Source organism: Rosa chinensis, chromosome 3 (genome assembly GCF_002994745.2).
Source record: "Rosa chinensis cultivar Old Blush chromosome 3, RchiOBHm-V2, whole genome shotgun sequence".
NCBI lineage: Eukaryota > Viridiplantae > Streptophyta > Magnoliopsida > Rosales > Rosaceae > Rosa > Rosa chinensis.
Window position 1 is genome coordinate 29698281 of NC_037090.1, and position 24276 is coordinate 29722556.

The window sequence follows — 24276 nt, forward strand, 5'->3', positions numbered from 1 at the left end:
ATTATTATAAAACACGAATAATTTTGTTTGAGACTTTATCGAAAAGTGAAGTAAATCTTCATAAAACCTTAAAAACGAAAAGTAAAACTTTTTTTGTTCACTGATTAGATTGACCCCCCCGCCAGAAAAAAAAAAAAAAAAAATTAGCATAAAAGATTGATCCTGATGACATGGCCTCCATTTATTGGATGAGAGACTCATAAAAAGGCAAGGCAAACTGGTCCATCGTCTGATTTACGATTACCGTCGCTACACGTCTATAAATATATGAAAGGAAACGACTTCACAACTCTCTGTTGGTATTGACTCTTGGTATGGGTTAGCTAGCCTCGGAGCCAAAGATCGCAATGGAAAGCTACTTGCACAAGGACTTCAAAATCCAGCCCAAGCACCGCTCGCCGGAGGCTTCAAGAAACTGGAAGAAAGCCGTCGGCCTCATCGTCAAGAACCGGGCCAGAAGGTTCCGACATGTCCCCGATCCCGACAAGCGCGCCGAGGGTGAGAGGAAGAAGAAGGAAATCCAGGTCCGTACAACCTTCAATTTCTCTCGTATTTTCTTTCTTCTATTGCGATCAAACGGCGCGTTTTAGATCTAGAGGTGTTCGTGTTCGGTAACCGAAATAATTTTCCGCATTTAGTTTGATTTTATTACGGTAGCGGAAGCAGAATAGAGGATTATTAGGCTGAGATTTAGATGAGAGCATTTGAATTTAGGAGGACTGAGATGAGAAAAATAATTTTAATTGTTTTGTGTGCGCTTGATTTTCTCCGCTGCCCTTTGGGAGTAGGGAAGAGGAATTCAAATTTGTGGGGCGAGCTTTAGAACCTCCTCCGTTTAATATGACTTTTTATATTTATAATATTTTTGTCAGACAAACAAAAGATGAATTTAAATCAATTGAAAATAGTAGTTGTTTACGTCATAAAAGAGAGTGACCAGCCGTACTGCCACAGAGAAAATTGTTGCATACTTAGATTCGTACGTAGGGCTGTTGGGCTGCCCAATTAGAATTATTTTCAAAATTATGTTTTTTTAATATATCAATATTATCTATTGATTTTATATAGTGGGTTCTAGAGAGCTCAAAGACCCCAATATTATGGATTGATTCTGAAGCTCCAGGCAGGCTTAGGTGGGTGGGGGGGAGAACCCACGCTCGTCTGACAGAGATAAGTTGATCTTAAGATCTTTCATGTTTGGGAGAGGGAAGATGAATGACACAGATTTTAAAATAAACTACATACTTTTTTATTCCAATTTAAAAAGAAAAAAAATATATTTTTATTAAATAAAATTTGGAAGTTTTCCCGAATGCCCACGTGACTTGTTCAACACACCTTGATAAGAAAACGTATACGTTGATAGTGCCGCTGGGTCCGCTGGCCCCCCATGTTAGCACAACATATGGGGCAGCATTTTAATAAAAGACTTTCTGACCTCTTTCCCAATAATGGGAAGCGACGAAATTTCCAGGAAATTTCGTCCTTCAAGGCAAAAATTTAAAAAAGAATACGTAGTGGGCCGGTTAATCCGTAGATCTTTAAAAAAGACTAGAAGAAAATGAGAGTGACCTATGTACTGGCCGTAGTGGGTGGATATTGACAAAGATGCTGTATTCTATGTCCTCTTTGATGCTTAAAATCTTGAATTGTTAATTGGTAGGCTTAGATTTCCCCTTCACAAAGTGATAAACCTACTTTGCATTTTCTTTTCACCCCACTAGTCCCCTAGAAAATTAAGATAAGCTTCTTTCTTTTGAATGATTCTCTTAGAATAGCCATCACTGTTGATACCCCTCTTAAAAGGTCTACCATTGGCTAAAATAAGTTAAATAACAAAAAAATTCTTAGATATTCGTAGTGGACCATTTATTATTTTGTCTGTCTTAAAATCTGTTACGGCAGTTGGTCTTTGATATTATGAGTTGACTCGAACGCGTCTGACACACGGTTTGTTTAGACTTTCCTTGAAAATTGTGTTTTGTAACAATGTCATGTTTAGATTATAAGCAATAAAAACACTGGTTCTAATATTTGGCTCATTTTCAAAACATTACATCAGTTTTGAAGTTCTATTGATAATGAACTTCACTCAAACAAAAATGCCGCTCTATTTTTGTCAGCACTTATATTTGATTCGCTTTATAAAAATAAAAGAAATGTATGCTAAGATTTATTCTAAACTCAAGTATTACGGATGAGTTTGTCTTCTGGTCTTTGTTTTGTTTAGTGATTTACTCTCTTTTCTATGACATACAGTAATTGTCCATTCACTCAAAAATTAGAAAGTGTTTTTTAGGTGTTTTCTTGTTTGCACCTCTGAACTGGTCACAGTGCCCTCCTAAGATTCCTAAAACCTTGGTTTGTTCTGTATAAAATATTAAAATGTATATAATATTTGTTACTTTTTATATCAGCCATGTCCATGGATTTGTTAAGGGTTTTGGCTAGTTCAAATGATGGTCAAACATCATAAGTATTATCAAATGTGGGAAAGGATTTTGATGTTTGGAATTGGCTGGAAGGACTTCACCATGTTGCTAAAATTCAGCTCTTTTGGTCGGAGCTTCCAATATTTCTTGGACAGTTTAATAATTTTTTCTGTTTGAAAGCAGCAGCTTCAGAGTTGCGAAAAACTATGATCTGAAAAATAATAAGGTGCAATTGGAGCATTTTGAGAAACCTTTTGGCTGACCTTCTGTTAAATTCTTTAGGGGAGACAATTTTAACACTGTATCTGAAACCCAACAGGAAGTTACTGAGTTTGGGGTGACCATTACATGACATGGACCTGTCCTTTACTCTGTTCACATTCAACTATATCACCCTTCCTGTAACAAGAAATATGCAGTCTAACAGTTGTTCATAAGTGATTCTTAGGGAAGTAATAAATCAATTTTTACAAGGATTGGAAGAACATTGGAGAATTAAGTTCTACTTCTACCTCATTTGTTTTCAGTCAATATTCAATCAATAAATTTGTTAATATATATATATATATATGTACATATATTTTTATTTTCCTATTTTCATTTTCACATTGCAAACAAAAGTTGTATCCAAATGACATTCTCCAATATAGACAAGCATGTTAGACAATATGAGAGTTGTCTAAATCTGAAATAGGATGCTGATTTAAAAATATTATTCAAGAACCTTACAAGAGAAACAATAGAACATATGTGTACACCCACACACAAATGATGATTAAGCTATGCATTTACAGATGTGTAAAACGTAAGTAGGAATGTAGCTGGTTGTTACTGTGATTCTCAGTTTCATTCATAGCTCATGAACTCTTACTGCAGTTTAAAACTAGAACACTGACTTTATTATTCTTATTTTTTAAGCAGGAAAAAATTCGAGTTGCTCTTTATGTTCAAAAAGCAGCACTAACATTCATTGAGGGTATCACCTTTAAACTTTTAAGTCAACTAATGTGTATGTGATCTCATATATTTGATCCCTTTTTTATTTTGTTTTTTAATCTTATGAAGCTGGAGGTAGTCAACCAGTTACTGATCAGGTTGAATACAAACTGTCTGAAGAGGCCGAAAAAGAGGGTTTCAGCATTCACCCAGATGAACTTGCATCAATCATACGCAGCCATGATATTAAGGTCTTGAAAAGACACGGTGGAGTTTATGGGATTTTAATAAAAGTATCCGTAGTACTAGATGAAGGTGTCAGGAGTAGCAGTATACCAACAAGGCAAAATGTTTATGGCTTAAACCGCTATACGGAGAAACCTCCCCGATCATTCTTGGTGTTTGTATGGGAAGCTCTACAGGATTTAACTTTAATTATTCTTATGGTTTGTGCCGTGGTTTCAATTGGAGTGGGACTTGCTACTGACGGGTGGCCAGAAGGCATGTATGATGGGGTGGGAATTTTACTCAGTATAGCTTTAGTTGTTTTGGTCACTGCCATTAGTGATTACAGGCAGTCCATGCAATTCAAGGATTTGGACAGGGAGAAGAAAAAGATTTTTATTCAGGTCACTAGGGATGGGAAAAGACAAAAAGTTTCCATTTATGATTTGCTGGTGGGAGATATTGTTCATTTAGCAGTGGGTGACCTTGTTCCAGCAGATGGACTTTTCATATCAGGATACAGCTTGTTGATTGATGAGTCAAGCTTGTCAGGTGAGAGTGAGCCAGTGAATGTGTATGAAGAAAAGCCTTTTCTTCTTTCGGGAACCAAAGTGCAAGATGGGTCAGGGAAAATGCTGGTAACAACAGTTGGTATGAGGACCGAATGGGGAAAGTTGATGGAAACCCTGAGTGAGGGAGGAGAAGATGAGACCCCACTGCAGGTGAAGCTGAATGGTGTTGCTACAATTATTGGTAAAATTGGTTTGGCTTTCGCTGTGGTGACATTTTTGGTTTTGACAGTAAGATATTTGGTGGAAAAAGCACTTAGCAATGAGATCACAGATTGGTCTTCAACTGATGCTGTAACACTTTTGAACTACTTTGCCATTGCAGTAACTATAATTGTTGTTGCAGTTCCTGAAGGTTTACCATTGGCAGTAACACTGAGTCTTGCTTTTGCAATGAAGAAATTAATGAATGATAAGGCACTTGTGAGGCATCTCTCAGCCTGTGAGACAATGGGTTCTGCTAGTTGCATATGCACGGATAAAACAGGAACATTAACCACAAACCATATGGTAGTTACCAAGATATGGATAGGTGACAAATCTATAAATGTAAAAGGTAATGAAAGTAAAGACGTAGTAAAATCAGAAATTTCTGGAGCACTGGACATCCTATTGCAGGTTATATTTCAAAATACAAGCTCTGAGGTTATCAAGGATGAGGGAAAGACCTCCATTTTGGGAACACCAACAGAGTCAGCATTATTAGAATTTGGTTTGCTTTTGGGTGGCGATTTTGATGCCCTGCGCAGAGAGTTTAAGATTATTAAGATGGAACCTTTCAATTCTGTTAGGAAGAAGATGTCTGTGCTCATCGCTCATCCTGATGGTGGGATAAGAGCTTTTTGCAAAGGTGCATCTGAAATAGTATTGGGAATGTGCAACAAAGTTATTGACTGTAATGGAGAATCTGTTGATCTCTCCCAAAAAGAGGCAAATAATATCACAGATGTCATAAATTCTTTTGCTTCTGAAGCATTAAGAACTCTCTGCTTGGCTTTTAAAGATATACATGACTCTTCCATCAACAATGACATCCCCAATGATGGCTACACATTGATAGCAGTTGTAGGAATCAAGGACCCTGTGCGTCCTGGGGTGAAGGAAGCAGTCCAAACTTGTTTGGCTGCTGGGATAACTGTCCGAATGGTCACAGGTGACAATATAAATACTGCTAAAGCCATAGCTAGAGAATGTGGCATACTCACAGAGGATGGTTTGGCAATAGAAGGACCAGAATTTCGTAACATGTCTCCTGCAGATATGAAAGCTGTTATACCGAGGATTCAGGTTGGTAAAATTTTGTATTTCAGATCTTTGACCCTCAACTCAACCATATACGTTTTCAGTTTTATTATATGTTGTTGTATACAGGTGATGGCCCGATCCTTACCATTGGATAAGCACACCTTGGTGAAGAATTTGAGGAATACATTCCAGGAGGTAGTTGCAGTTACAGGTGATGGGACCAATGACGCTCCTGCTTTGCATGAGGCAGACATTGGACTTGCTATGGGCATAGCAGGCACAGAGGTTTGTGTCTTAGCTACTTCTCTAGTTACAATCTCAAATCTTGAGTGCCTATCTATCACCTTGTTGCGCCCTTATGGGATCCTTTTTCTTTACCTTTTGTTTTTGTTTTTGTTCTTTTTTCTTTTCATTTTCTTTTTTAATTTCAACATCTGTTGCATAATGTTGTGCTTGCATCTTTGACTTCTTTCTTCATACTTGCATGATGGCTTAAGTTTGAAGCTTTCAGTTTCCCCAGATGTGAGTAAAAGCAATTGTAAGATTGGTTTTCATCATTTTCCACTTTCGGTGGTAGTGTCAATTTTTATTGTCTTATCCAGTTCATGTACCGGTTGATGCAAAAAGTTTAAGTTTTTTCCTCTGTTTTGTACGAATGGTATCTGATCTAATCTTAGCTGTTCATAGACAAGTCCCTCGCTTCTGTGGTTTTTTATTTCTTCTGTTTCTGTGGGTGTGCAAGATGCTAAATAATCTCAAACTGTCATCTTTCATTAACTGCCACGCAAAAGCTGCATAAGAGAATTCTTTTTTTTTTATATAATTTGTTTTCGACAAATTATCAATGGAATGTTATTTGACACGTGAAAATATTGTACAGGATGCAGTGTCCATTTTGTGTCATTTAGCAAGGTCTTGTATACTTAGGAGTTATTTTATCCGCTCTGCTTTTTGCTTATTTTGTTATTCTGAATTCTAAGTAGCCAATTCATGCATATTGTAAACAGGTTGCTAAAGAAAGTGCTGATGTCATCGTATTGGATGACAATTTTAGTACTGTAGTAAATGTGGCCAGATGGGGACGTTCAGTGTACATAAACATTCAAAAGTTTGTCCAGTTCCAGTTAACGGTTAACGTTGTTGCTCTGATGATCAATTTTGTTTCTGCATGTGTATCAGGTATCTGGGTTCTGGCCAATTTTCTTCCATGCAATCCCATTTACATTTATGTTGATGAAATTTCACACAACTTTCAGGAGATGCTCCCCTTACTGCTGTGCAATTACTCTGGGTCAACATGATTATGGACACTCTTGGTGCTTTGGCACTGGCTACAGAGCCTCCAAATGAAGGACTGATGAAAAGGCCCCCTGTTTCAAGGGGTACAAGCTTCATCACCAGGCCCATGTGGAGGAATATCATTGGTCAGAGCATTTATCAATTGGCTGTTCTTGGAGTTCTCGATTTCCGTGGAACGCAGCTGCTAGGACTCACTGGTTCAGATGCAACTGATATTCTTGACACTGTGATATTCAATGCATTCGTGTTCTGCCAGGTACATTCAAGCAACTCTATTTTTTTTGTTTTGTTTTGGTATCAATGCATCTTCCTTCAGTTATGCTGTTTAGATTTTGGTTAGAAACTTGAGCTAAGAGCATTGAGCCTGTAAATGTTATCTTCCCTCTTTTGTTTTCTGAGATTGGACTGCTCTATGTGTAGGGCTGATTATAATCTTGTTTGACAGAACCATTTATTACAATACAGTAACACCATTGCTTGAATCCCACATGAGTCATATCTGATGTTTCTTTGATTTTTTCAATCAGGTGTTCAATCAGATAAACAGCCGTGATATAGAGAAGATAAACATATTCCGTGGAATGTTTGACAGCTGGGTATTCCTAGGGGTCATGGTTTGCACAGTGGGCTTCCAAATTGTCCTAGTAGAGTTCTTGGGCGCGTTTGCTAGCACTGTACCACTGAGCTGGCAACTATGGTTACTCTGCATTATACTTGGATTGATTAGCATGCCTGTTGCAGTTGTCGTGAAATGCATACCAGTTGAAAGCAAAGTTAAAACCCCTGATGGCTATGAAGCTATCCCTGATGGTCCTGGCCTTGTTTGAATAGGGGTGTGTAAACGTCCTTTTTTCTTTATACGATTTGCCAAAGCAGAAACCGATTTTGACTGAACTAACCAGTCTGACAGCAAGTTTTCAGATAATCTAGGTAATTGTTTTGAGGTGGTCAAGAAATTTTGTATGTTGGAAGAATAGGTTTTGTGAACATTTAGTATGGGTAATTTGCGAGTACAACTCAAGATTGAAGGTAGGTTTTTGTATTTTTAGTGGTATTTCTCTTCACTTTGTTGGAAGAAGTCCAAGTTCAAACCCGTCTTTCCCCTTGCATTGAAATAACTGGTGAGATCTCACTGAAACAAATCTGAGTGAACCTCACATTGGTTTGTAAGGGAAAAATTATGGTGTTCTTAAACACGCATATGAATTTTACCATACTACGAGATTAGAACAGTATCTGTGTCTTGTATTTCAATTTATGAAGTTGAATTGTGTTTATTTCTGTCTAGTTCAATTGAACACTAATAAAAATTTGTGGCCAGTTGCCTCAACTAGCTGACGATTGCTGCATTTTTTCATGAACTCGCTAACTCTTTTTTTATTTCCCTACCATTCTTGGTAGGGCTTTAGAGGTAATGAAGTCTTTCATTCAAACCGCAGAAAGTGGCTGCGAACATATACACTTACGAAACCAACAGGATAGAAAAACATAAAAGCTAAACAGCAGCATCACTCCCACACATCTATAGGGGGTAATCCATGTTTCCAGACCCTTGAACCTGTCTAATCTCCTTGATAAGAGCGTCAGACCTGTTCAGAGTCTATTTTTAGATCAACATCCTGGAAATAATGAGATTGATCTAATCTCGAACCCTCCAAGGCAGCACAGGCTTCAACCAGAAGAGCAGAACCTGAGAGAAAGATTATTCAGATTACCATAGCCATCCCTCGCAAGAGCTCCTATACCATTAAAGGTTTAGCCTGCATCCTACGCACCATTTCAAATGATCTTAACAGAGCCTACCTTGGGATCAGACCACTTCATCATATTATTCCTAGTCATATCAGGCTTAGAATTCATAGACTGTAGCACCTTCTTTGTGAATACTACCCATAGGATTAGGAGTTGTGTGCTCCTGCACAATTTCATGTCTTGCTTTCCACAAAGTCAATAATGTAAAGGTCACCCTACAGCAAATCTGTAACAGCCAATCATCAAAAGCAAACCTGACATTTAATAAAAGTTAGGTCCACTCATCCTTGATGTAAGGCCAAACCAGAACTAAAATCTTTGAGGGGACAAAAGTAAAAGGTGCTTATTTCAAACAAGACATGAGGGAGAATGCACCAACCTTTTTTGAATAGATATTGGCAATAGTAACAGGCTCTCCGCAGAAAACGAAGAACTTTAGGGAGAGCATCAGAAATCCAAATATGAATGTCATGAGAATAATGGGCATGCTGTAGACAAAGTCTACTTCTTGCCTTAGAGCCTTGTGAGCAACTCCAACAGCTTCCCTATAATTTTTGTATTATAGAGAAGCAAAAGTCAAACCTTTAGCTTATTTTTATTCTCCAACTCCAACAGATTCCCTAGTTTACAGTAATCTATAAAATCTCCATATTCTTCTTTAAAATTTTGGAGTTTGCTGTAAATATAGGGAATTTGGTTTTCTCTCTCCTCACTTTCCCTAAAATAGGGATAGTTATAGGGAATCTGTTGGAGCAAAAGAGGCTCATTTTTCCCTAAAGTAGAGAAAAATCAAAATATAGAGAATCTGTTGGAGTTGCTCAATATCTTGATCTCACAGTATAAGAACCATTCTTTCCCTGAGTAAAGCTATGGTATGTTAACATTTTTCATACATCAACTTTTTTTATCCTTTTAAGGACTCATGTTACTACTTTGAGGACTAATATTACTATTTTGAGGACTCATGTGGTAACTAAGAAAATTTACCACTTGGACTCATGTTACTACTTTAAGGACTAATATTACTATTTTGAGGACTCATTTTACCACTTTTAAGGCAATTGTATGCATGTCATACGTTAACACATTGTAGAATTTTCCTCTTTCCCTAAGGCCAAATTATCCTATCTTCTTCCCAAACTGAAGATACCAACTGCCGCATTGGTAGCCGCTTCTTGATCACCTTGGTAGCCGCTTCTTGGTTCAAACTTGATCACCTTGGTAGCCGCTTCTTGCTCGACTCACTTACAAGGAGCTTCTTGTAAACATAAATAAAGCAACACCCAGTGAAACTCCCGTTGGACGCCATTGTACCCAAAAAGAAAAGGAAATAAGAAAAATGGAAGCATGATAGTATTTTCTACAAGAAATGTTTCCTTCCAGAAGGAAAAGTAGAAAGGCTGAATATAAAATGGTGTATAAATAATAGGGGCAGAACAACGAGTTGCTTGTATACATAATAATACAACACCACAATCAAATAGCTCCCCCCTCCCTCCCTCTCCAAAACAACAGACTAAGAATCTAGTCGAACATAATCTCACTAACCTCTTCGAACGAAACCTCAAGTCATCAAAATAAATAATGGTAACTGGACCACTTATCTAAACCTTCGCTTTGCTTCTCCATAAGCAACAACCCCCATAACAGTTATCATGTAACCGCCAATGCCGATAACGGTGACAGGGTTCTTGAATAGAAGAATTGAGATAACAACGGCCACAGCACCTTTTGCATTGCCTAATACCTGATTGAAACATAATTTCAGTAGAGGAAATAGACTAGTTGAAGAACAATTAAAAGAGAGGGGTAAAAAAGACAGAACAATCAATTGACACGATGATGTCTGAGTAGAACAAATTGACTCAACTGGATTTGGAAGTTTTTGCACAACATTTAAGCCTAATTAGTTCTGAGAGAGTAAATGTAAAATAATTAAATGGTGGATTATTTTTAAGTCAGCAACAAAGTCCTCCACCCAACTAAAAAGCAACATGCTTCTATAATATCAGTTTGATTTGTTTCAAGTCATCTGTGACACTGCAACAGGGAGTTCTGAGAGCAGAAGTAATTCAGAGCTCCTAGGTGGGTGTTTTTAATTTGTGCATAAACAACAAGGAGTTACAAACACATTCACATATACTATACTGTTTTTGATCCTCTGAAACTAGTTTGGAAACATAAGGCAATGTACATATATATATGGAAAAGGAAAAATAGGAAAAAGATGTCAGAACCTGAAGTGTTAGTGCACTTGTATGCTTCGTCACCAAGAAATTTGTCAAATTAGCCGAATAGGCCATTACTGAATTAACCAAAAGAAGTAACCACATGAATTTATGCTCCCTTCCGAGTGACAGAGTGACCTCTACAACATTGGGCTCCATAATAAGTGCAGCAGGCAATAATACTAGAATAGCAATTGGTGACATATAAAGCAGCAAATTCATAGAGTTCAGCTTTTCCCTGTCAAATATAAGATATTAAAACAGCCCAAGTAGTAAGGAAACATCAGATCAAGAAAAGAGTGCTTGGCTTGAGAATAAGATGGAGGAAATTTAAAAATTACAAAAGTTCCAAATCAAACAACAAATATCAGAATTCTACGTTTCTAATTAATGAAAATTTATGGTACTCTTTGCTGATTGTTCATTCCTCATCAACCCAATAGAGCAAGAAGGAAGTATAAGTTGGAGAATAAATGCCTCGATCTTAAGGAGAATTGGGTGGGTGTGTGTGTGTGTTTGTATGAGCAAAGGAATGATTTAGATTGATTCATGCAATTCTTATATATCTCTATGTAGGACACCCCTTTCGAGTCATGAACTCATGATTGAATAGTCTGTGATGGTCCATTTACCAGAATACATATTAAATCTAGAATGCTGTCACTGGATGATTGGAATAAACTACACAAACAGCGGTAATCAATGCATAATCATTCCCGGTCCACATTCTAAACAAAAACATGAATTCTAAGTCTCTTAGGTCAAATGGTTGTGCCTGAAGTAATCATAGCCTCAAATGGCTGCCATAATTCTTTATCCTACCACAGAACAGTTTTTGTGCTAACAGGCTCATTTGCTCGCTTAATTCTCCTATGAAGAACAAATTTGTTGTAATAAAGTACATCACAGACAGCAATTCATTTCTCACAAATTCAGAAAATATCTGTCAAAGATTATTCCAGGTTTTCACCTATCCACTAAATTACACTTCCCTCCCTACAATAGGGCATAGATTAAAAAAACTGAAAGTATAGACATAGATACAGTAGATTAATATATGCAATAAATGCTTTCAGCAGTGTATCCCTGGCCATATCATGACTCAAAATTTCCATATCAACACAATATTTCTAGCACATTCAATAATAATGAGAAGAGTTGGTGGTAATTGTCAATCAGCAGAAAACATCCCAAGTGCTCAGATGACAGATTATACAGTGAAGGTTTTCAAGTTTTACCCGTCAGAAGAAAGTAGGATACCCTGAAGAACAGATTTAAATGCCCTTGCAGCAGTTGCACTAATGCACACAACAAATCCAAAGAAGTGAAAACTCGGCTCACCCTGCCATGAACCAAGAAATTCCTGTAATTCCACTGAAATTGAAAAAGAGAAACACATTCCGTTTGCAAAAATGAAAGAACAAAAAAAAAAAAAAAGGAATGATCAAACACATTACGGTAGGGAAGGTAATAGTCCATAGCAGTCAATAAGTGGAATAGTTAATTCTATTTCTTTTTTACTCTTTTGTTAATGAATCTTGTACTTGTATGGTTGACAGAAGGCATTGGTAAGAAAAACTAAGAAGCAGGCTATTATGTTCAATCAGAGGTAGTCGCATGTCAACACATACATTAAACACAAACCTTGAATCACTACATCACCCAAACACGGTTTTGTTTAGGGCCAATACATAGTTGATTCAACTGTTCTCCTCTGTTAATGTTCTTATACTCGTTCGGTTCACATACAAGAAAGCAAAATCAGTAAGAGAAACTAAAAAGCAGGCTGCTCTTGTTCAATCAGAGAAAGTAAGTCGCATGTCAGCACAAACATCAAACACCAACCTTGCATCTCTCCAGTAGCCAAACACGGGTTTTGTTTAGCATTGTCCATTGTCAATTACATGTGATCTAGTTCAAATTTACTGACACAGAATCCCTCTATTTAAAAGCACGAAGCTTCTCCAGTTACCATTTCTGGTCCAATACATTTATTACAGAAACACTGACAACTCATGTTTCAACCATTTCATAGAAGTTCAGATCTGCATTAGTAACAATCCCAACAATCTTCCTTAACAGGAAACTGATTCAATACATACCAAACTAGGCAAACATTAAACTAGAGAAACATCAAAAGCTGTGAAATTGTATTATGATCCGATAATGCAGGAAAGAAGCATACCCCACTAGCAATCACAACTCCAGTAACAACGGGCACAAGAGCAGCGTAGGTGACCCAAGCCTCCCTCTTAAGGGTCGCCAAATACGCAAAAAGGGCAGTGAAAAACGGCGTCGTAGCACCGACAGCCTGATTGAAGGAGACAGCGAGGTATCTGAGAGAAATGTTGCCACCCACAACAGACCCACAAAAGACAATGCCCAAAGTGGCGATCTTGACGAACTGGGACCTGGATTTGAGGGTCTGCAAAGGCACAATCTTGAGGAAGACGATGGAAACGTAGCTGAGAATGGCGCAGGCGGACATGTGGCACATTGTGAGGAAGATTGGGAATCTGAAGCCATAGTTGGAGAGCAGGAACTTGTTGAGTAGGAGGACACCGATGTTTGATGAGTACCAGAGGATTACGAGGGAGGAGATGAAAATGGCTTGTTTCTTTGAGGACATTGTCTTTTAATGTAGTGCAGGTGCTGGGATTTGTTTGGAGAGAAGCTCAAATCTGAGCTTGAGCTTCAATGGGAAAATGATGCACTCTTTCCGGTGTCTTTCTCGGTCATCTCTGTTTTGGAGCGTTTTTGGGTGTGTATGATTGAGATACGTGTGTCCTGTGTGTACTGTGTAGGTACAGTGTAGGTGGGTGGGTGGGTGTGTCTAAATGCAACAAGCTACGATGGTAAATTAATTGTTGATGGGTCGGGATGTAACTCTAGCTTTGGTTAAACACGAAGAAATATACCGAAAAGAAACGTAAAGACTACATTGTTACTGACTTGGTTGACAACGACATTTTTTCTTCTTGTGAGGAAATTGAGATGGGGCTAAGGACTGAGGTAGCGTTGCCCAATGGTGAGTAGCGCCATAGTTTGCTAGCACATTTCCTTCTTTAAAAACATGTGTGACCTTTACCTGAAGTCTGCTGGCAGCCCTGCTGCCGTTGAGCCACCGAATCTTGTACCTTCAAGGAATGAGATTAGGATTTGAGAAATAGAGCACAACTATAGCATGGAATCGGACTCAATTCAAAGATGATACATCCTTCAGCAACGTAAGCTTCATGGCTTCCAAGAACATCAGAATCTCAACGTCAAGAGCACAAGCTGCGCGCACTCTAGATGCAAAAGCACAAACAAAACTCCCCTCATGATCCCTTGCAATTCCACCAAACTCCACAATCTCTGAGTCTCAATCAATGTTGACAAAAGTAATATTGTACACCCGAAAGCTCATGGAGAATTTTGGGAAGAACATAGAATGATAAATTTTTTTTTTTAGGAGACATAAAAGGATAGGTTGTTAGGGTCCGAAAGCCTGAAATTTTAGGCCAGAACTGTTCTGATCAGGTGCCAATTTGGTCCGTGTTGGGACAAACACTTGTTTAGGCCTAACTCAGTTATTGTACAAAATTATATGTTTTTTTACTAATGGATTGTTTAAGGCACATGCACCACTTATACTGTTTACATGTGGCAAGAGTTATGAAATGTGCAATACGGAAATATATTGTACTCCTAAGCGATATTTGACACACGCATAGCAAAAGAGGAATGATAGGTGCATATGCGAAAAGTATTTTCCATAAACAAAATCCGCACTCCACACTCGCGTGTAGAAAAAAAAAAGTGATAGTATTAAGATCTCCAAAATTGATATTTGGATCTCCTACAATATTTGTTACCATTAAATTTCAAGTAATGCCCCTTGCGTTTTTTTCTATCTACACCTCCATTCTTTCTGCGAGAGTGAAAAAAACAAGATGGGTTTTTAGGATGGGAGGGAGGGAGGAACTGACACAGAGGTAACTGGAAAATGTAGAGTTGAGCATCAAGGATGCCAGTGGTTAATTTTAATCTAATGCAGCATTGATCTATCTTAAGGGTGGGCAGAAACCGAACTGGAGGTCCAAACCGGCCCGGAAAACCTGCTCAGGGACCAAACCGGATGAAATAAGGCAAAAAAAATGACTTGACCGAACCGGACTGGATTTTTTCTATTTGGGACCTGGTTCAGCTTGTGACCGACAGAAAAAAAAAAAACCCGAACCGGCTCGGATAATTAATATTTATTTAAATTAATATTATTTATATTTATATTTATATTTATATTTATATTATTTTTAATGGTTGTTGAATTGTGATTGGTGGAAATCAGGTTACACATACTCCCTAATGCACCTGATTGCTCTCATAGAAGAAAACCCTAGCTGACTTAGTCAACCCCTCATTTTGACTCTGCCTCATCTCTCTCGACTTACAGTCGTCGAACACCGACCGAAGACGCCAACGACACAGAATAACGCTAACCAATGACGTCTTCTCATCTCATCTCTGGATAGAATTGGTATGGGTTCAGCTTGATTTTGAGTTCGATTTTGAATTGACTTTGAGTTCTATTTTGGGTTCAGCCTATTTATGTTATTTTACTTCTAACTTGCTTGCTTCTTCAGTTCTTGTAATGAGCATGACAGCATCAGCTTGATTTGTTAATGAGCATGAGAGCATCGGCTTGATGTAGTTTTGTTATCAGTGCTAATGAGCATGAGAGCACACTACACCAAAAAACGAAACAGACGACGGGTAAAATTCGTTGTCTGATTTGGAGGATCACCGTTGTGTATCGGAGCGTTGTGTGTTTAAAATTTGCACAACGGTGCTGCACCGTTGTATGATATACAAACAGTCGACATATTTTTGTTATCACCGTTGTGTCTTCTCTCGACAGATGCCAGGCACAGCTGCCACACAGCATGGCAGGTGCATCTTTCATACAACAGATCTTATTTTCAAGCTGTTGTTGGAAAGCCTAGTCAGACAACGTATTCTTTAATTTCAGCGTCGTCTGATATACCATCACACTTCAGTTGTATTGTACGTTTGTTGTGTGAATTGGTTTTGGACAACATTAGTTCATTTTTATCGTTGTGTGATTGTAAATGAGAAGACATTTTTTCTTTAAAACCATTGTGTGATATGTAAAGAATGCATTGAGTGAATGGCCAGTTTTGTGTATTCAGACAACGTTGGATTGCCACACTATAAAACTGTTGTACGATCAATTTCATTTGCTATATTTTGAGCATAGCTCCATTTTACCTAATGAACAGTAATCAATTGGAAACAAAACACACTGCAAATCATCAAATGGATCCACCAAGATGCATTCATATTAGTCATTGTTCCACAAAATCATGAAACCTAATAAGCCAAAGTGGCATATGTTCACTAAACAACCCAAAAGTAAAATGATCGACCTAGTACTTTGATAATGAATTGGTACATAATACTTGAGAGAAATCAGGACTTTTAGCTTCACATTGGGTGAAATGGTTGGAGGAAGTGGTGGGAAGTGGGATCAAATCTAGCTCTCCACCTGCCTTCCCAGCACCAACTATGCACCATCCTTTATTTGAACAATATGATCTGCAAATGAACCTAGCAAAAACATGTGTCAATGAGTTGAGAACTAGTTTGTCACCGCCATGCTTACTGCCCCGGATCAAAACAACTGTCCCTTCTTATGAAGGTTAAGCAACATCTTCTCCTCGAGTTCATTCTTCCTGTAATTGATTGCTATAGAGTAATAATGCCGGTTTAACCCATGGATCAAAGCTTGAAGAGAAAATTGCATTAAAGATCAGAAAGTTGCTATTGCATACAATGGGGTTCAAAATGACTCATTGGGAACTTACTTGAATAGATGGTTTATTAAGATGGCCCAGATTGGATGTGGTCTGCCGAGGTTCTTGACCGAGCATCATAGTCTGTGGGTTGATAAGGCGGAAGGTATCAATGACCACCTTCCTCTTCACACTCTGAATTGGATCCACCACCACAGCAACATCATGTTGATTCAAAGCTTCAAAGCTCTAGAAAAGATTAAACGACGTTTCAAAAAAAAAAATAAAAAGATTAAACATACAAGTGTGGTGGGAAATAGACCTGCTTGAGTTCCAGAAAAGTCAATCCAATAATAAAAAAAAAATCCCAGCACAATATACACCCAAACGAACTACCATTGTATTTCACAAGCAATAATCGCCACTCACCTAAAATAAAAACTGAAAAAAATTAAGAACCCAGAAATGAAAACTATTTCTTCAGAAAACCAAAAAAAAAAACAAAAACAAAATCTACCAAAAGAATTACAGTAAACAATAACACAACATTGGACAATGAAAAATGCAAGGATTGATTAAAGAAGACTGAAAAAAATGAAAAAGCCACGATCACCATTCTGAGCACTAATACTAGAATGTCTAACTGAAATGGGACTACATCTGAGACACTATGATTACATACCAGAATCAAACCAAACAGATCGATCAAAATACTAAACCAGAAAAAATTTCACTACCTTGGGAAGTGCATCCCTGATAATGGTTGGCAGATGCATTTCAAGAAGAACACTTTCATTGATGGTTCTGGCAGCCTTGAATACTTGATGTACCACCTTACCCTGTTTAAGTAACTTATTCTTTTCTGTATCAGAGAGTCCAGTAGCTGGTACCTGAGGTGATGGGAGCCACCATCTCTTGCTCTGACCTGGAGTTCTGTTTCGTCCTTCTGCCCTGCTACCACCTTCTACATACCCAAACTCAGTAACCACCAATGAATCAAGTGTTTCCTGCCAAATTGAAGATTAATGAGGTGAACAGAAATTATCAGTTAATGTAAGCCAGGAAAAGAAAAAAAAGAAGGGCTATGAACATTGCTGGCATATAAGAGGCCACCTACAATAAGCATCAAGTCCAACTTCTTAAGTGCTGGAAGATTGATGTGTATGTCTGCACGAGCTTTCGGAGTCAAAATCTGCACAAACAAGAATCAGATACAAATTGCGATATACATTATTATGCATATTGACAGTCTAATGTAGAGCTAATTGAAGTGAAAGATACCTCTAATGTCCGGCCATTAGCACCATTTTTCCTGGAATGAACTAGCTCAACCATTGAGTATTGTAGGGGAGAGCAACCAGTCCATTTCTCTTTGCCATTTTGTTTTCCTCTCTTCAGATAGTGGTTCCAGTTTCCACAGCTCTCCAAAAACCGTTGCTGCAAGTGCATTTTATATCCATATCAGAATCTAATGAATGGTCCATCAATTTCCATTTACTCCAATAATTCCTATGAGTATGCTGATTTTCCTAAAGTTTGTGAGGCTCATGAATCGCATGGCATAGGAATGTAAGGCATCATGTTTGAGTATTGTAGTTCATGTGTGAAAGTTGCAAATATGAAGCAAACCTGCTAGATTTGTGATGGCATTTGACAATGCTAAAGCAGTGCTGAGGCCCTTGTACCCTCCTATAATATCTTCACCCAATAGCAGCTTTGCAAACTTTTCTTTCATTGCCTCCACATCTGTATACTTCCACGCGTTATAACCCAAAAGCATCTTTGCCAGAAGAACAGGTGGAAGCATCATCATCCAGTGAGTCAGTTGCAAACCCATCTCCTCTACTTGTTCCGCTCTCATTCTCAAAAGATTGTACATTCAGAATGCAATTTTCAAGGCCATTGTATGTCATTATTCCTGAAAGTTTGTTAATTACCATCTCACACTCATCAGCTACGAAAAATTGAAACTGCTTCTTAACACTTCAACTTCATCTGTTGTAATACTTCACTGCCTTATACAACATACAACTCTGTAACCAATTAATGAAAGATTCTCGGGAGGAACAGATAACACTAAAAAAAAAAAAAACTGCAGATTAAATGGAATGACATCATCGACCCAATCAACAAATAGTTGCATTTAAAATGACTGACTAATGCAGTTATCTTCAAAAACCAGAATAATCCCAAAATTTTGGCACAATTTTGCCTCTGAGACAGTAGCAATAAATCATTACCATGCCTCCTAACTTATAGGCAAAACTAAAGTAAGGGACTGGATGTGTGAGGTGTTAGTACGAATGGCTAAATTCTTTCTTGCCACAAACTCACATGCATGCATGAAGTTATGAAAACATATATAAAGTGAACTCCCAGCAGAACACAATGCTAGAAAAAACATATTAAGGTAACCCAGAAATACAGACCCCTATACTTTTTGAAATTGTTAAAATATTTTCTACAAGTAATCAAATTTAATTAGAGCTTGACTTGTTCAAATAGCAGAGCTCCCTTGTTCAAATAGCAGAGCTTGCATAACAAACTGAGAAACACGATGCACATATTCCCAAACACTGACCAAACCATTTATGGAGAATAAACTCAATTTAAACCAACAGTAAGTAGTTTCAAAAGGAGAATTATTTAACACACACACAAACAGAGCAGGCAGCAACCAAAACCAAGTAAAGTTGACATAATCTTGCTCATGACAAACCCTAAAACAAAAATTTAAAAGCAGACATACTAGGAGTGAGGTTAGGGCAGTGAATAGTCCGATGCCAATCTGGATTAGGACACATCTTACAAGCTACGAAATACTCACTTAGTTTGATTTTGTACCTATGCTTTCACTTTCCCTTTGTTCCCTTTCCCTTTCTCTTTCCCTGTTAGATAATCACCCAAGATAAATATTAGGTACAAAATCAAACGATCGCTCCAGTATGACATATAATGCTCGAAAACCCTAAAATCAAAACAGAAATTACATACCACGAGGAGGAGTATTGTCTTCAGGAGCCTTAATAATCAACTCGTTTTCCAGCAACTCGCCCAAATCTTGCCATCGGAGGATGACCGGCGGCGCTGCTTGTTCTTCAAGTTCCTGGCCCATGGTTGTGCGGTGTAAATCCGGCTAATTGTGGAGACGAGAGTTAGGTCAATGAAATTTGGGTTTCACATTGAGGGTTCGACCTAGAGGGATTCGGTTGATTTCGGGCAATCTGAGATTGGGGGTTTCCCTATTTGGGATTTCAGAATGAAAGAGAGAGGAAGACTATGATTTCTGGGTAAAGAAGAGAGTTGGACGAAGAAGAGAGCGAGAGAAGACTAAGAGTGAGACAGGGAGAGGAGCGATCTGGAGAGAGAGAGTAGAACGTGAGAGTTCAACGACCCCTGTTTTTTTTTTTTTTTACAAGTGAAGGAATGAAGGCCCAGCCTTCTAAATATTCCTGCTTATGTGAAATCAATGTATCAGTTTTGGCGCTACGTTAGGCATTACTCGTTTATACAACACGAATAAGTCATTTGGTTGTGGGATCATCAATCACCAGATATATTTCAATCAAAATTTGTAAGTTTTGGGGGGAATGAGTGCTATTTTGGGGCAAATATACGCACATTCAAACCTTTCCCTCTTGATCATACAACACAGAGTAAAAAACTGTTGTATGATATTTTGCATGCTACTCTCATATAACAGATATAACTATACTGTTGTCCTATGTAGTACTAATTTTGAGCCAAATTTGAGTCGATCTAGGAGGAAAATCTGCTGCTATTTTTTTTATGATTCACACAACAGATTATTCTTGTAACCGTTGTGCAATGACCTTCTAAACAAAAACTTCAGAATTTTAACTACCTTATACAACAGAAGTTTAGTAAACATGTTGTGTGATTCACTTTTCTTCATCACACAACACTTTTTTTTTTTCGTTGTGCAAAAAGTGTTGTGTGTTAACGTTTTTGGTGTAGTGGCATCAGTTTCTTACTCTTCTTAAGTTTGTTTGAGAATTGTGGTTTGATTGCTTTTGTTTCGATTTAGTAGTCTGAAATCATTATTGTGTTGCTGTGTGGATAGTTATGATTTTGAGTTCGATTTCAAGTTTGGATGCTGTTGATCTTTTGATTTCAGTTATGTTTTCATTGATTTGAGCTGCTCTATTGATTTCAGTTATTCTTTACTTGTTCGTTAGCTATTTCTCTGTTTGTATTTGATTGTTCTTCAATGCTACCTGATTAGTACAACAGATTATTTGAGTGTTTCTTTTCTGCTAAATTATCATGCTAATTCTATTTTTGATTTCATTGTCAGGGAAGTGGAGCGTCGCAAACTCCCAATGCGACACCAATTGGGTCAAGCACCGGAATAACACCAATTGCTACAAGTGAAGCTGCTGCACCGCTTATACTTCCTCCCCCACCACATTTTACAACAGCTACTCCAAAGGAAGAACCAGTCTGTAACATGGGACCATTTGGAGAAGATGAAGAATCTGGATGGTCCTCAGATGGCGAAACCAAGGGCTAAGTGAAAGTATTGTCCCACCACGTATGCTTGCGACTCCAGATCAAATGGGATGATGTCCATGAGGACTCATATGCTCTACCAATACAAGAAGTGTCCGGCATACCAACCGGCTAAAACACAAAAGTTTCTTTCCTTTGATTCTGTTGAAAGTGGTGGTAAATTAGTTGCTAGCGCTTGGGACTCAGATGAGTGTAGAAGAGCTTGTGCTAAAATGATTGTGAGAGATGAGCGGCCGTCTAGTCATGTAGAGAGGTAGGGTTTTATTGATTTTATGAAAATTGAATCACCAAAGTTTGATCCTCCCTCTCGGAGGACAAATGGTAGAGATTTCTGGGATATCTACCAATTTGAGAAGGAAAAGATTTGAGAGCTTTAGCTAGGAACAAACTGAGGGTTTCTCTTACCACTGATACTTAGACTTCGGTCCAAAAAATCAATTACCTTGTCTTGACAGCTCATTTCATAAATGAGACTTGGGCATTGCACAAAAGAATAATAAACTTCACTATTATTCCAAATCACAAGGATAAGACAATAGGGAAATTGGTGGAGTCTTGCTTGATTAATTGGGGTATTGAGAAAGTTTTCAGCATTATAGTTGACAATGCGTCGAGTAATAAAGTTGCAATTGAGTACATGAAGGAGAAGATTGGGAATTGGAGCAGTTAGTGTTCGGTGGGAGTTTTCTGCATGTTAGGTGTTGTTACCATATTTTGAATCTTATTGTGAGGGATGGGATGGAGAAGCGTGATTCCTCCATCGATGTAATTAGGAACGTTGTTAAGTTTATTAGGAGTTCACCTGCAAGGCTCGAGAAATTTAGGAAGTGTGCATATAGAGAGAAGGTTGAACACAAGGGGGGGTATTGTGCCTTTAGATGTGTGCACAAGGTGGAACTCCACCTATTTCATGTTAGACATAGCTATCAAGTATAGGCAAGCCTTCGTGAGGTTGGAAGATGAGGACCAGCAATATGAAAACTACTTTTAGGAAAGGGTTGGGGGAAGAAAAAGGGTGGGGCCGCCTAGCAATGAGGATTGGGAGAAGGCTGCTAGGTTTATGAAGTTTCTCAAGATTTTTTATGATGCAACTTTGGCAATTAGTGGCACTAAAGTGGTAACTGCAAACCAGTCTTTTGTGTGGATGTGTACCATTGTTGAAGAATTAGAAAAATGCAGCCAAAGTGTTGATCCTTTGATGATTAACATCGAGGCATCAATGAGGAAAAGATTTGACAAGTATTGGTTGAAGTTAGATGACTTGAACCCTATTTTGCTGCTTGTTGTGGTATTAGATCCAAGATACAATATATTGTATCTTGAGTTATTTTTTCCTTTGCTGCAGCAAGACATGAGCTTGGTCTCGAAGATGATAGATGAAGTTAAGAGTCAATTGTTGTAGCTTTATCATGAGTATGCTAATTTAGACCTTGTGGCTGCACAAGCATCATTTGAAGTTACACAGCCACCTACTCAATCAATTTCTAATGCCGGAGAGGAGGATAGTCACACTGCATCAATGAACAAGTTCTTGAGGCTTAAGAAGCAAAAAGATGTGGTTGAAATGAGGAATGAAGTCGACAAGTATTTGCTTGAAGCTGCCGAAGACCCTGCCAATACAAAATTTCAAGTTTTAGATTGGTGGAAGGAGAATTCTGCTAGGTTTCCAATTTTGTCTAAAATTGCAAAGGATGTCTTTGCCGTTCCAGCTTCAACAGTGGCTTCGGAGGCTGCTTTTATCCTAGAAAAAGGGTTGTTGACCCAGTTAGAGCTTCATTGACTCCTAGGATGGTTAAGTGGCTGGTTTGTCTCAATGATTGGTTAAGAGGTGGTGCTTTTAATGAGTACAAAGACACGATGAAGACTGAGTTGGAGTTTTATAGTGAGCTTGAGAAGCTTGAGTTAGGTAATTTTTGACTTTATAGTAATTGTGACTTTGTATATATTTATCTGTGTTATAGTTTGTTAATTTGTGACTGTTGTTTTTTATTTTCACTAGAGTCTATTGTGACCCAAGTATCAGACATTGAGGGATGAAGTATGTTGCAGTTGCTGCAAAGTGGAGTAATGGAAGAAGCTTTTGAAACAGATTGTTGTGCTGCTGGAACAAGCTTTTCCTACTTCCAATTTTTTTTTCCTTTTCAGTTTCATTCAAGTATGAACTACTTTTGAGACTTTAACTTTGGTCTGTAATAACTTTAAATTTATGGTTGGTACTTTGAACTTGATGTTTGGGACTGTGGAACTTTGATTTACTGATTTGGTTTAGAAACTTGCTGCTTGTAACTTTGATTTAATGATGCATGTTAGCTGTTTGGTTTGGAAACTTGATGCTTAGAAACAGATTGTTGAACTGTTAGAACTTTGATTTACTTTTGGAAATTGCTATTTGGTTTGACATGGTGGACTGTTGGAGCAAATTGTTGATACTTGATAGTTGATGTGCAGGTTTGACAGATTGTTGATGTTATTTGAGTAGTTGAGATGTTGATTTCATGAACAGGTTATTTGAAATGTTGATTTAATGAACAAATTAATTGAAGTGTTTATTTTGTTGATATATATATATATATATATATATATATATATATTGGTTAAACCAAGGTATCCCCCACCCGTAAGCAAGGACTAATCCCTCTCGAGCTGGGTCGGACCCCGTTTAGGGGGGAAGCTCTCCCAATGTTGGCTTCTCCATTCACAAGGCTGGAACTCGAGACATTGCTTAAGGGGAACAAGCTCTTTATCACTTGAACCACCAAGCATTGGTTGTTGATATTTTGATATTAGTTGATTTTACTCATTTTAGGACAGCTAAATTTGTGGACTTAGGTCGAAAATTCGAGGAAAAAAAAAGCCGAACACAACAGAAATCGAAACCGAAACCGAAACAGAAACTGATCCGCACCGTACCACACCGGAAAACGGTGTAGCTTTTTAAAATACGGATGTGGTTTTGAATATAGCACAATCAAATGAAGCGGTTCGGTTGCGGTTTTGGCCCAACACCGATCTGCATTGCACCGCGCCCACCCCTAATTCTATCTATCAAATACAAGTTGGTCAACCAACTATAAGAAATTAAATTTGGAAGAAGTCAAACCTTGATCGATAGTTTTGAGATCACAAACATGAACAAGATCAAAACCCCAAATCGGAATGAAATGTGCTTAATCCCTCAAGTCTTCAATCACAAACCATAAGACAAACAAAGAGTTACTTGTTTGAAATTGATAGCAGACCAGGTTCCCAATTCCAATATACT

The 24276-nt window shown here is 38.0% G+C and overlaps 2 protein-coding genes and 1 long non-coding RNA gene across 4 annotated transcripts; 1 reads left to right on the top strand and 2 right to left on the bottom strand.

Moving 5' to 3' along the window:
• The first annotated feature begins 250 nt into the window (after nucleotides 1–250).
• Nucleotides 251–7983, top strand: LOC112193153 (putative calcium-transporting ATPase 11, plasma membrane-type). Of its 2 annotated transcripts, XM_024333204.2 has the most exons (7): nucleotides 253–524; nucleotides 3354–3408; nucleotides 3498–5449; nucleotides 5534–5692; nucleotides 6415–6586; nucleotides 6664–6962; nucleotides 7234–7983. In XM_024333204.2, exons 1-7 carry the CDS (start codon nucleotides 348–350, stop codon nucleotides 7531–7533), a joined length of 3114 nt encoding a protein of 1037 aa, XP_024188972.1. In that variant the 5' UTR covers nucleotides 253–347; the 3' UTR covers nucleotides 7534–7983. The 2 variants fall into 2 exon arrangements, with proteins under 2 accessions (XP_024188974.1, XP_024188972.1); XM_024333206.2 differs by lacking the exons at nucleotides 6415–6586; nucleotides 7234–7983 and having other exon boundaries at nucleotides 251–524; nucleotides 6587–6903.
• Nucleotides 7984–8256: 273 nt separating this feature from the next.
• LOC121052000 lies at nucleotides 8257–9063 on the bottom strand. The gene is made up of 3 exons (XR_005807738.1): nucleotides 8838–9063; nucleotides 8510–8712; nucleotides 8257–8396 (listed from the first exon to the last, which is right to left on the bottom strand). It is a non-coding gene; the product is annotated as an uncharacterized LOC121052000 (long non-coding RNA).
• An 868-nt stretch (nucleotides 9064–9931) lies between these two features.
• On the bottom strand, nucleotides 9932–13478 carry LOC112191419 (UDP-URONIC ACID TRANSPORTER 1). The gene is made up of 4 exons (XM_024330763.2): nucleotides 12872–13478; nucleotides 11925–12028; nucleotides 10696–10924; nucleotides 9932–10205 (listed from the first exon to the last, which is right to left on the bottom strand). Exons 1-4 carry the CDS (start codon nucleotides 13313–13315, stop codon nucleotides 10059–10061), a joined length of 924 nt encoding a protein of 307 aa, XP_024186531.1. The 5' UTR covers nucleotides 13316–13478; the 3' UTR covers nucleotides 9932–10058.
• Nucleotides 13479–24276: the final 10798 nt, after the last annotated feature.